Source organism: Armigeres subalbatus, chromosome 2, assembly GCF_024139115.2.
Source record: "Armigeres subalbatus isolate Guangzhou_Male chromosome 2, GZ_Asu_2, whole genome shotgun sequence".
NCBI classification, from domain to species: Eukaryota; Metazoa; Arthropoda; class Insecta; order Diptera; family Culicidae; genus Armigeres; species Armigeres subalbatus.
In genome coordinates this window covers 21,884,024-21,898,060 of record NC_085140.1, presented here as the reverse complement: position 1 = coordinate 21,898,060, position 14,037 = coordinate 21,884,024, and the positions used below count along the sequence as shown (strand labels likewise).

Here is a 14,037-nt window from a genome sequence, read left to right as displayed (position 1 = left end):
TGAGCGAGAACGCCTATTCGATTCTTTTTATATTGTACTTATATTATACAAGTTTGATAAACTTATTTCATGACTTGTAATCATTAGAAGATGTTTTTGACTCTTGTTAATCGTTGTTCGTTATATATTAAGAGTGATTTCTGCAAACTATGATACTAGCCCTGTCCAATGAGAACTCGAAGTAGTTGCAATCGCTTTCGAGCGCATTTTTGGCGTCCATTCAGCCACTTCAACCAACTTGCAATTGATTGTGCTGGCGTTCGTTCAACCGACTCCAACCTACTTCGAATCGTTTGAAACAGTAAAAGTTGTAAAAAGAGCAAGTTCGAGCAACTAGAGGTATACCTATAGTATAGCTATAGCTCGGGATTTTGTCACATTGACTGTTGTCAAATGAGTCAAAATTGGGGATTGTTAAAAAATTACGTCCAACATTTTTTGGCATTTTTAATCCCCCTCCCCCTTCTTTCACAAACCATTGACGACAACATCATGACTACAATAAAAAGCTTTATGAATCTGGTGGCTTGCAGTGGAAAAAAGTTTGAGGAGTTTGTACTGATGGTGCACCAGCAATGCTTGTGTCGAAATCTGGATTTCAGAGAAGAGTAAATGCCGAGGGTGTTCATTGCACGATTTACCGTTATGCCCTTGTCTGTAAGACCCTATCGCAACCATTTCAAAAAGAGCTGGAGACTGTTATCAGAATCGTGAACTACATCATTTCTGGACCTCTTACCACACGTCTGTTCAAATCATTCTGCAAAGAAATAAATGCAGATCACAGATGGTAGAAAAGTCTCGCTTACCTAGATCAGATATTTTTGATCATTGCCTTTGTAGCTACAGGACAGGAAAACCAATCTGATTCAGTTCAGAGACAATTTGCAAGCCTTCACGCAGATCTCAAATTGGAAATTATGGTTCAACTTGACTCACTTGTTGTTTTCCTGAGCTGGCTCAAGAAGACGATTTATTAGTTTGCAATTTATTTTCGTTGACATTGACGTAGTTAGCTTCCCCGATGAAATTTTAAATGAATATTTGGTGTGCCATATACATACGATTCGTATTCCGAAATTGCGTAACAAGTTTTGAAAATTCTAATACCATTTGCTTCTACACCCCACCCAGATAAGCAAAGGGAGAAAATGATTGTTCTTGATTTCAGCATAACATATTAAGGGGGCCGTGGGTCACTGGACTGATCGTCAAGAGAGTCGCGACACTGAAAAGGTTGGGAAACACTGGTTTTGAATGTATTTTTGATAACCAAATTGCCTCTAAAATGAAATCTAAAATATTTTTTCCTAGCTGGTCGTAACACAGGATCCAGCCCCCGTACCTCTCTTTGTCACAAACTGTCACAAACCTCAGAACCCCTTCTCCCCCTCAAGCCTAACTAACCTTACTCGAAGTATCAGGTATCAGGTATCAGAACGTCGGCTCCAGGGGCACGTTCACCTCAATTCGGGAGATTTGTGCCATCGCCTTCACAGCCTTTCTCATCACGCTCCTGACGGAAAAGGAAGTGAACAAAAAGGAACAAAATGGGAAGTTTGGGAAGGGTACCCTTGAAGAGAACATACAACGTATACAACACGTACAAAAGCTCATAGCTCCTTACCACAACGGGTTATGAACAACAGAATACTTTGAAGGTTCAGGTTTCTGTAGTCAATTTCACTTAGTAAGTGTTTACCAAATATTTGGAAACGCAGTTGCGCATAAACTGGGCAGTTACATATCAGATGATAAGAAGTTCCATAATCGGATTCACAACCATCACAGACAAAGGATTCAACACGTTGAATATTTGCCATATGATAGTTGAGTCGGCAGTGACCTGTCAAGGCCTTGACTAAGACACTGCAATTCTGTTTAGACAGATTAGCTAAATAGTTAGCTACTAGCGGAGATGGCTCTCGGATATACAATTTTGTTTGTCGACATGAATCCAAACTACTCCAATACCGTTTGTGCTGAGTGGAAGCCCAAGAGCTAATCAAACGCTTCACCCAACACTTAGATATTGGAATAGCTGGCTCAGGACCAAACAAGTTTTGTGATGCTCCAGTGCGAACTCATCAGCCAATTCGTTTCCAGCTATGGAAGAATGGCCAGGTACCCATATAAGGTGCAATGTATTAACTGAATTCAGTTCCTCTATTTGAGTGCGACATGCGATTACTAACTTCGACCTTGAGTTGGCCGAAGCGAGGGCTTTGATAGCTGCTTGACTATCTGAACAGAAGTATATTGCTTTGCCCATTATGTGTTTCTGCAGTGCGGATTGCACTCCACACATAATGGCAAATATTTCCGCTTGAAAGACAGTGCAGTGTCTACCCAGTGAGTGGGACTGTTCCAATCTTAGCTCACGCGAGTAGACACCTGCACCCGCTCTACCTTCGAAGAGGGAGCCGTCAGCGTAACAAACAATGCTGTCCGACATACTTCTCTCCAAATAGCCAGATGTCCACTCATCCCGCGAGGGGAATTGTGTTGAAAATGACCTATAAGGAAAACTACTAGCGAGTGTGAGATCACTTGGAGCAAGGACTGTTCTGTCCCAATCAACCATGAGTTGTAACAACGAAGTGTGTGTAAAACTGCGGTTTACAGGATTCTCTTCCATAAAATCGAGAACCCATAATCGGTAAGTACAAGAAAGTGCTTCTTGTTTGAGATGTATGTGTAGTGGGACAACGTCGAGAAGAACCTCGAGAGCAGCCGTGGGAGTCAAAGAGTCAAACGCACCAGTCATTGCCATTAGGTACATCCTTTGAAGATGGCCTAATTTAGACTGAATTGTCCTCACTTCACCCTTTTGCCACCACACAAGACATCCATAAGCCAAAATTGGTCGTACAACTGTTGTGTAAATCCATTTGATATATTTAGGTTTAAGACCCCAAGTTTTACCAAAAGTTCGTCGGCATTGGCCGAAAGCCATACACGCCTTTTGACTCTGAGCTCAATGTTAGGAGTCCAGGAGAGCTTGGAATCAAGAATTAGTCCTACATACTTTACCTGATCCGTTATATAGATTTCAGAGTCAAAAAGTTGTAATGGGCGAATACCATTACGGTTACGTTTTTCCGTGAAAAGTACAATAGATGTTTTCTTTCGGATTAACCGAAAGGCCATATTGGCGACACCAACTTTCGACTGCCTGAAGAGCGTTTTGCATCAGGTCGAATAAAGTAGTAACACACAAACCGACTATCAATATTAGATAGTTGTCGGCAAATCCATAGGTAGGAAAACCGCCATTATTGAGTAATCTCAATAGCGTATCTGCAACGAGGTTCCACAAAAGTGGAGATAATACTCCCCCTTGGGGGCAGCCACAGACACTTAATTTCCTAATAGCTGCTTGACGTAATGTCGAGTAGAGATGTCGGTTTTTAAGCATCTGGTGAATCCATTTGGTAATTATAGTGGGTAGCCCATGACAACGTGCGGCTTCCAATATTGCATCGAAAGACACGTTGTCAAAAGCACCCTCAATATCTAAGAACGCACCCAAGCATGATTGCTTTTGAGCAAATGCTTTTTCGATGTCGTAGACAACCTTGTGTAGAAGAGTCACGGTGGACTTTCCAGATTGGTAAGCATGTTGACATGAAGAGGCATGTTTGCCAAACAGTCATCACGAATGTGATGATCGATAATGCGTTCTAAGCATTTCAGAAGAAATGAGGTCAGACTGATGGGTCTAAAACTCTTTGCTTCTTCATACGAAGCACGTCCTCCTTTTGGGATAAACTTTACAGTGACATCCCGCCAGGAAGATGGGAATATACCCAGTAGCAAAACTGCATACTAAAAGTTTTTTCAAAACATGTTTGATATGCTCAAAACCCTTCTGAAGAAGAACGGGATAGATCCCATCTTCCCCTGGAGATTTGTAAGGAGCAAAACTATTAAGAGCCCATTGAATCGATTCAGTAGTTATGATTCTACGAGCATGAGCCCAAGACCCATAACTACATGAAAAGACATCAGGAACATCCGAAGATGCAATATCTACACATCCAGGGAAGTGTGTATCAAATAAGTGCTCTAATGCTTCTTCGTCAGAAGAAGTGTAGTCGCCATTTGGCTTGCGAATTTCGCCAACTTGGAAATCCTTGGATCTCGCAAGAATTTTATTCAATCGAGTGGCTTCACTTCACATTTGCACAAAGGTTTTTCCAGCCGAATCGTTCAGCAGATCGTAGAGCCTTCTTGTAAGCTTTGCGAGCCAACTTGAAAGAATCCGCCCCTGCTGAATGGCGTCTGTTCCAACTCCTTCTACACTGCTTCCTGCGCTTAGTCAAATCGGAATTCCACCACGGGGTTCCTCTTGAGGTTTTCACAGAACGCAAGGGGCAAGCTTCTTCAAAAGCTTCCACGATATGCAACGTTGTAGTATCAACAGCATCATCCAAGTCGGTAGGAGTTTCAATGGATGGTAGATATCCATGAAATTTTGTCGAGAGCTTGCGGTGTCTACAAAGATTAATCGTTGCTGTTCTTTTGTGCTGAAGATTGATTTGAGCTATCCTAACTGTAGCCATTGCGAATTACGATAATACACTCCACAACTTCAACATTTATGTGAACAGCAACGATGAAACCAAGTCGGTATCGTATGAAGAACGTCAAAGACGAAACACAGAGTACACTGTGAAAAACGCATAAAGCGAATCCATATAGGTGACAATTAGATGAAGAACTAAATAAAAACATACTCATAATCCCACCCTTATTTAACCTCAAGTTGAGATTGAATAAGAGTAGCCGATTATTCCGGAGAAGCAAAATGTCAACTACGCCATAGCTCCGGTTAGCGCAATAAGGGCTCAATACTGTGAAGGGTGCCCTGGTACTTCACAGGCTCCGTTAGCGGTTAGGTTCTTTTTAGACCCCCCTAACCATTCATTCATAGGCACGGTAAGCATAAAGCCGCATCACACCAAGAATTAGGGGTAACCTGTATGGTGGACTTTTACCACTGGAACAGGCAATCCGTAGCGTTATTCTTAACCAGACAACCGGCTGCCGACACCACACGGCTATCTAGGCTGTTCCTGGAGAGAAGTTGACATTGACTTTACGTCAACTCTCAATGTGGCCGAACAGCCAATTAATGAATGTGGTTTCGATACCCGCCCTAGTGAGTAAAAACTATACACAGACTATTCTCTACCGGCTTCTGGCTGTTGTGTAGATGTTTGTGAAATGCAATAAATAAGACTGAATAATAGAAAGTATTAAGCCTACCTGAAAGCTGGAACTGGTGAGAAATATAATCAATCAACAATCGTACGGTAGAGTACAAGGGAAATAAAATAAATTGAAAACTAATAAATAAAAATTAGAAAGAATAACAAAAATAAGAAAAACCAAAAATTCCGCGTGACTGGCTCGATTCGTTTGAATTTCAATTCTACTTTTGAGAAAAATAATGCGTGTTCAATGAAACACAGTTTTGAATGATTTTTTATTCTTCGTCGTTATGTTATTCTGCCTTATTTTGATCTTCCTGATATCAATGTCGATATATAATCAGTCTGCTAGATGTCTGGTTGAACTTAGCAAATATTTGACAAAGTATGTATTACGAGCCATATTCTAGGTGCTAAGTGTTCAGTCGTTACGACATATGATCGAAGTCTTGTATTTTTGCCTTTCTCGTACTCGTACAAGTAAAGGCTATATCTAGACCAACATTTGAAAAGGGCGTAACAGCCAAAATTCATTCCTTCTGATTCCTCTTCTACATTCTTCTTCTTCTTCTTATTAGCATTACATCCCCACACTGGGACAGAGCCGCCCGCAGCTTAGTGTTCATTAATCACTTCCACAGTTATTAACTGCGAGGTTTCTAAGCCAGGCTACCATTTTTGCATTTGTATATCATGAGGCTAACACGATGATACTTTTATGCCCAGGGAAGTCGAGACAATTTCCAATACGAAAAATGCGTAGACCGGCACCGGGAATCGCAATGTGCCACTTGGTTTACGATGAACTGAAACCTTTAGTAGTAGAAATGCAAAAATATACGTTCTCCCATACTAATTTCCAAACAAACTTCAAACGCGATGCGGAAAGCGAGGAAGCAACCAATCGGTCCCAAATTCTGCAGAGTTGTTCAGGACCCAGAATGGCTTCGAAAAACCATTGATTTGAAAAAATTACCATGACGCCCCACCCTAATAGATTATATATGTAGACGAAGAATCAGAAAAAATAAATTTTGGCTGTTACGCCCTTTTCAAATGTTAGTCTAGATATATTCGCTCCAAAAACAAACTTTTTATCGAAAGCTTAAAACTCTTATAGGCCTGTAAAATATCTATTTAAACATGTTCAATAGTAAGTTATCTATAATCTCTTGAAATCATTTCCGTTGGGCTGTTGTTCATCTATTCTATATTTATGGATTCAAAATTGTATACTGAGCTTGTATTTAGGCTACAAATCTGGTAGACATAAATATATAGGCGCACCGACTCAGTAGCTTTTGCTTAGACTTAGATATTTAATACTATCTGGAAAGCAATTCCAGTTTGTCTCTTGAAGCTTTCCAGAATATTTCCTACTCTGCTGTGAAGTGGAACGGGTGGTGAATCAATTGGCAACGACGTGCCTGCGTAGTTATCTTTATTTCTGCACCCATAAAAGGAATTTTACCTTTCAGTTCATTACGCATTATTTGCACGTATATGATCTCGATTATTTTCACCCTGTATTCGTATTTTGTGCTAAACAATTTCTGTTCATTTCATTTACTGGTAAGTACATTTATGTTATATTCAACCTAAATCGTGCATTAAACGTGTGGATTCAGAAGCGCTTCAAAACCTAATTTCCTCGCTTTTTCATCTGTTTTTGATTTATTTACAGGCAAACATTCTCCTAAACACCCACCCCACCACAAATCCGCACGTCCCTTCGAAGACGCAGGGTTTTCCCAGACGGTGTGCTTTTTGTGTAGATTTCAGTAGACGGTGGTACGAAATTGCGCCACGCCGTTGTTAAAAACTTAGTCGAATCATTGTGGTGCAATAAATTAGAAAAAAAAGGAAAACGTTGAATTTAGTTGTAGTTGAAACTAAGGTGAAATATCGATACCAATTTTAATGACAAGTGATAGCCAAAGGTAATCATAAGCAACTAATTCATTTTACGGAGAAGTGTAAACAAATGATTAGAAAACATATGCATCGGACAGGTTCAGCTCGAATAGCCAAAATGAATTCTCAGTAGACATACCCTTACCAAAGTATTCAATACCAACGCAGGTGTAACCCTATCTCAGTAAACAAAATTTCGTTGCCTCGAACTTTTACGCCACTTTGGCCACTTGAATCGAAAATAAAACTTTTCATCCTGAATATATCGCACTAATGTGGCCCAAGATTATTGCAAATTCTTCCTGTATATATTTTTGTACAAATAATACTCCGGAGATGTATATTGATAGTGTTTGGATAACTTATCGACTATTGATTGTATATTTTGAAGTACCTTTCAATACAAGAGGAAAAAACTGTACAAGAGAACGAATTACCTACCATATTTTACTTAGTTAATGAAAAGTGCAACGACATACCTGAATCGTACCGAGTGGAGGTAAAGTGTAATGCGAGTCGCGGAGTAGTATATTTTATTGAAGAATCAGAAATATTAAATGGTGAGCAAAATCATGTTTCGGAACTGAACAGATTAAACCGTGATATAAAAAAATACATAAAGTTCTTTCAATCCTGAATCCGAAATTCCTAGAAATGAATAAATCCTGGTCTTGTCTAGAAAACTTTTTCATCGATTGGGAAACTCAGCCATGGTGATTCGATGAAAGTTACAGATTTGATGCTCCTCGAAGAGTCGTCAATTTACTTTTTCATTCGAAATTAACTAAATGTATCCGGCCTAGACTGGCCCAGGAAACAAAAAGTTGTCGAATTCCATGGGGAATTCTATATAAAAGAAATAAATAAGCTAATAAAAGTTCATTTAATCATCGTACAATGTTCTGTGAAATTGTTTTGTAGCATACCAACCCTCAATCGAGCAATTAGAACCAAATACAAAGGGCCGACTTGAAAGAACTCCATCCTGAGCGATGTCCAGCTATCGCTTTAACCTGTTGCCAGGTTAGATTTCGGTCGACTTCTTCGATTTCTTTATTGAGGCTTCATCAACACGTGCCTCTGGGTCTGCCTCTGCTGCGATGTCCCGCTGGGTTCCAGTCTAATGCTTGTTTACAGATTTCGTATCCGCCCCTACGTATAGTGTGGCCGACCCAGCCCCATTTCCGATTCCGAATTTCTGTTGCTATCGGCCTCAACGACGATGGAGCTCGTTGTTTGCGATACAATTGTGAGCCCATCAGGCCCGAATTATATACCTCAGAAGCTTTTGGAAGCTTTCAACATTCTTCACTGGTTGCCCGGCTACTGTGAAACTGGAAGGGGTCACCGTGTTTACATCCAACGATTTGGTTTTGTTGACGTTGATGACTAAACCTGCCGAAGAGGAGCGCCCGGCAAGATCGTTGAGCTTACTCTGCATATCAGAGCGCCGTTGCGCGAGGAGTGCAACGTCATCAGCCAATTCGAAGTCGTTTAGGTGCTCCATGGTTATAGGCTGCCATAACAGCCCGCGGTTTGGTTCACGGTCAATCGCATCTACCAGAATCTCATCGATTACGATGAGGAACAGTAACGGTGATAGAATACATCCTTGCCTCACACCAGGTATGACCCTGGTAGGGTTGGACAGGATCCCATTGTGCAGCACTCTACACGAAAAGGCCTCGTACTGTGCTTCGATGAGGCCGATGATTTTCTCAGAAATCTCCTTGCGTCTCAGGGCGCCCCTCATATTCTCGTAATTAAGACGGTCGAAAGCTTTTTCGTAGTAAATGAATACCAAGTAAAGGGACTCTTGGGATTCGCCCTGTTGAACCGGAGAATCGCATCGATCTTCTCCTGAATCCGGGCTAGGATAACTTTGTATAGAACTTTGAGATCGGTACACAGCAACATATTGCCTCGCCAGTTATCGCATACAGTCAGTTCACCCTTTTTTGGCACCTTCACTAAAATTCCGTGCATCCAGTCGACCGAGAAAGTTGCAGTGTCCCAGATATTACGAAACAAACGATGCAGTAGTTGAGCGGATGTAATGGGGTCAGCTTTGAGCATCTCGGCTGATATGCGATCGACCCCTGGGGCTTTATTCGATTTCATGCTTTGGATGGCTGTTTGAATCTCTAGCAGTGATGGAGCTTCGGTATTGACACGTGTTATACCTCCTATCCTAGGCAGATCATGTCGAGGTGGAGGTGGCCTGGCTGGCACTTGAAAAAGTTGTTCGAAGTGCTCGAACCAGCATTTCAGCTGGTCAGTTGGGTCGGTCAATAACTGATCATTCGCGCCTTTCACAGGCATCGTTGAAATCATCTTCGCTCGCTTAAGCGTCGTTAGATATCGTAGAGGAGGCGAATGTCCCCTTGTTGCGGCTCTCTCTCCTTCGTCTGCCAGAGAGTCTGCCCATGCTCGCTTGTACCGTGGACATGAGCGTTTTGCTTCATTCTCAAGAGCCGAGAATTGTTGACGGGCTAAGACTTTGGCCCCTCTGATTTTTGATCGCTCTATCGCGGCTTTGGCTTCTCTTCGCTCCTTTATCTTCCTCCAGGTTTCATCGATGATCCATTATTTTCTATGGATGCGCAGTTCGCTCACATTATTCTCGCTGGTGTCGATGAAGGCACTCTTGATGGCGGTCCATTGGTCTTCCACGCTGCCATCTTCATGGTTCGAGTTGGGATCCAATTTTCGCATTGAAGTCGCATATACAAATCTTAATATCACCCTTCGGAATTCTATCTACGACGGCATTGGGTTGGCTGTAGAAGTTCTCTCTGTCTTGCAGATTGGCAGCATCGGTTGGCACATAACATTGGATTATAGCAAGATTTTGGACCCGTGTTCTAAATCTGGCAACGATTATTCTTTCATTTATAGGTTCCCACTTTATAAGCGCAGAGTGTGCCTGGACGTTTAGTAGGAAGCCAAATCCGCGATGCCGGGGAGCGTGTTCACCTCGTAAACCAGAGTATAGCAGAACGAACTTGTCCCGACGGCGTTCTGTGTTCTCCAAAGCTTGGCCAACGGACTTCACTCAGTCCCAGGATCTCAAGCTTCATGCGGCGTGCCTCATTGGTAAGTTGTGCCAATTTACCCTGATGGGCTAGGGTTAAAACCTTCCATGTTCCTATTCGTGTCCGTTGTTTCGCGCTTAGAGTCGTTGCCGTAAAATCAGTCCGTATTCACTAACGAATTGGGGCTGCCATCTTAGGTATAGCTTCCGGGGAATAGCGTTTCATACTCAGCCGCTGTATGCCAGAACAGCTGTTGGAGCCGCACCTCCTTGGTGAACAGACGCTCAGTCAGTCGGGTCAAATTTGTTTAAAGTCCCACCCAACATCAGGATTAGGATTTGATATGGCCTGCTTGCGGACACATGGAACTTTTTACAGAAGACCCCACAGGACGCTCCCTCTCACTCTGGCTGATGTCAGAAAAACAACAGTGTCCAGGCTACACTACCAGCTAAGTACGCAACCCTTAGCTGGCGGTCAATTGTCATCGGAAGACCCATGGAAGCGTGAGTATTGGAACTTGTGAGGACCAGACCTATGTTAGGCGCTCCTTCCCGGATGTCAACTCACCATTTCGTAGCCCGGTGTTGAGAAGGTCATTAGGAAAAGGGGGAGGATTGGGGGGTATTGTTTAGTTAAAGATCTTTTGTAACTTTTGAGCCCCCAAACCGATAGGGGCCCAATCGGTTTGAGGGCTCAAAAGTTTCTCTGTTATAAGACGATTATATAATTGTATAATTATATAATTGTTATATAAAGCTGATTAAAGACAATATCCATGTCTTGTCTGCTGTAATAGTCGGAACGATGCTACATTACCACATCCAAAAAGCAACAGTAATAGATGGGAGGGTCAAAGGAGAACGGAGGGAGGGGCATGTTAATGAAACGAATATTTTACATACCTTTCAAATGCATGGGTCCATTTAAACCAAATTTGAGATACGTACTCTCAATCCGATTATTTAGGAGTTATTAGGAGGATTATTAGGAGGAGGAGTGGAATACAGCCTCGGCTTCTTATAAATGATCTTCAAACAACAATTTTTTGTTGTCTGGATCAATTTGAGCTTTGCTTTACTTGCAGCGCCCCATATGGAAACTAGATAGGAGACTTTCCATTGCACGAACGCGTGATAAAGCAGCATTAGATGTTTCGATGGTATAAACTTGCATATTTTCCATAATATCCCGCATTTTGAACTGATAGTTTTCTGTAGTGTACTGATGTGATTATTCCAAGACAACGTGGAGTCAAGTGTAATTCCTAAGTGTTTGAAACTATCAACTTCATCAATTTTCGTGGAGTTCACCACTAGGTTTTCATTTCTTGAGATGATTATTAGGCGAGGCGAGTGGAATAAAACATACTTCGTTTTGGTCAGGTTTAACGATAACAGATTCTCCGAAAAGAACTCCTGAAGTTTTTCCAGATCTTGTCTCATTGAATTGACGATCTGGTCAGCGTTAGTACCGATGTATGAAATAGAGGTGTCAACGGCAAAAAGTCTTGGTTTTCCATGCAGGCGGAGATGCGGCAGATCATTGATATAAATTAGGAATAAAAGTGGGCCTACCCTGTGGTACTCCTACCGATAAACTTCTGTATCCGCTAGTAAATTTACTAACAGATACGAATTGTGTTCTGCCAGTCAGATAGCTGCGTATTAAACTGTTTGCTGTTCCTCTTATTTTTTTTTTTTTGAGTTTTACTGGCGGGACTCTGAATAGAGTAGAAACCTCTGCACCAGGCCTTTGATGATACCGTTGTATAATTCCTTTCGAAGCAGTTTGCCAGCCGTACACGGAACATGTCGTCCAAGAAGACGCTGTTGCAACTGAATCAGAGGGAATTACGTTCATAAATAGTCAGACAGGTCTCATGCTAACTAACATCGTTATAGTTTAAAGTAATTTTTGTCATTTTCTTGTCAGAGTCAAACTATTTTGTCAGTTTTTATGCTATTTAGACGTCTATTGTCATTGTACGCGCTCGAAATCGACCGAAGCAGTTTTTTCAACTCACATGGAACATGTTGCCCAATGCTTCATCGAAGAAACTGAGTCGGAAGTTTTTTTATCAAGTATAAGAAAGTGTTCAATCCCCGATTTATAAAAATGACAAGTTAATAACTTTTGAAGCAGTTTTCCAGCCGTACAAGGATCATGTCGTCCATTAAGACACTGTTGAACTGGCTCAAAAGACATTACATTTACAACTCTAATAGATACTCTCTCCCATTATCTCATTCCTAATCATATAGATTTTTTAAATCTTTTGTTTATTTTGGAGGCTCAATTGCCGAATCATATAGATTGGTCTGTACGATGTCATTTTTGTCTTTATGGTCAGAAGGTATGAAGTATGCGTTCCTTGAATTACTTTGTTTGCCTAAGTTATTGGTTCATCCTGTGTCAATACTATCAAACACAATGTAAGTTATGTCTTGTAAAAGTGGAAACTGTTCGTGCATTTAGTCTATTTTTTGTTATTCCTTTGTCAAGGTATTACTATTATTATGTTCTAATAAGTAGCTTGATCGTTTCCAAACTAACTGTCATTATCTATCATGTACTAATGATCAGTTATGAGTCAGCTATAGGATTCACTTTTCGGTGGCAAAGTAAAGCTTCATCACGCCTATTCCCTACTATTAGTAAAAATTATCGTGAATGAAGCCGGCATAAGATTGTTCATATACCATCATTATAATTTGCGGTATTTTTTATTATTGCTCTTCGAAGTGAGTCATAACAAAATAAAACTGGCACCACGTTCCTAGTTTTGAAAAAACTTCTACTCAGTGAATCCAGCAGTCGATTCCCTACGAATATCTTGAATACTTAGTTTTTTTTAAATAAATGCCTAGCTAGCTAAATCTAAGCGTGGCTTACGAGTCATCGTCACATGGAACGCATCAGAAAAGTATTGCCGAAAAGAAGAGAACTCACATCATTATCACTGATGAAAAAGGCCTCTGCATGACTGCACTACCATTCAAGGCTCCAAGACACGAGATCCGTTGGATCACATGCAAATGCCGTAAATTAGTGCGTCAATGCCAGATATGTAACGCGGCACCAAATTAAAATAGTCAACATGTGATACCACCACGACAGGATATGCCTTTGGTTGCCATATCAGTGCTAATGGCGTAAGCCGACCCACCGCGGCAAGGTAACATATCTGAGGGGAAGGTAAACTGTTTGCTGTTCCTCTTATTCCATAGATATTGAGTTTCTGGAGAAGGATGTTATGGTCAATCGTGTCGAACGCTTTCTTGAGATCAAGAAATAGAACTCCGACTATCTTACGCTTATCCATTGCATCGTAAATTTCATCAACCAGTTCACTGGCTGCAATCAACGTATTAGAGCCAGCGCGAAAACCGTACTGGTGCTGATACAGGATATTATGAAGTCCAAGAAAATTAGTCAACCTGTCCACAATAAGTCGTTCGAGAACTTTGTTGAAAACCGATAAAACAGAAATCGGTCTGTAGTTAGTTGGATCCTTTTTAGAACCTGTCTTGTAATCACACCAGCGGTTTTCAAATAGTCCGGAAAGGAACCAGAATCTATACTTTCATTGAAAACATTCATGAGGATACTGGCGAAAAAGTCGTAATGGGTTTTTAGAAATGATGCAGGAATTCCATCCAGTCCAGCGCTTTTGTTGTTGTCCAGTTCTTTAATTATCACGATGACTTCTTGTTTTGTTGTGGGAATCAAGTAAATGGAGTTACTGATAGATTGTAGGCTTCTGAATTTGTTGAAATCTCGCTGGCTAGGTATTCGGGAGGCTAGCTGGGGTCCAACACTACTGAAGAACTCGTTGAAGATTTCGGCAACATCATGAGGGTCCTTAGTAT

The 14,037-nt window shown here is 41.2% G+C and overlaps 1 protein-coding gene across 1 annotated transcript in view; it reads left to right on the top strand.

Moving 5' to 3' along the window:
- LOC134218157 (glycerol-3-phosphate dehydrogenase [NAD(+)], cytoplasmic) overlaps positions 1-7,119 on the top strand; it is a 50,751-nt gene extending 43,632 nt beyond the window's left edge. Inside the window, exon 6 of the mRNA XM_062697052.1 lies at positions 6,901-7,119. Within this exon, the coding sequence (XP_062553036.1) occupies positions 6,901-6,916 (16 nt within the window). The 3' untranslated portion in view covers positions 6,917-7,119. The remainder of the gene's footprint in view (positions 1-6,900) is intronic.
- The last annotated feature ends 6,918 nt before the right edge of the window (positions 7,120-14,037 follow it).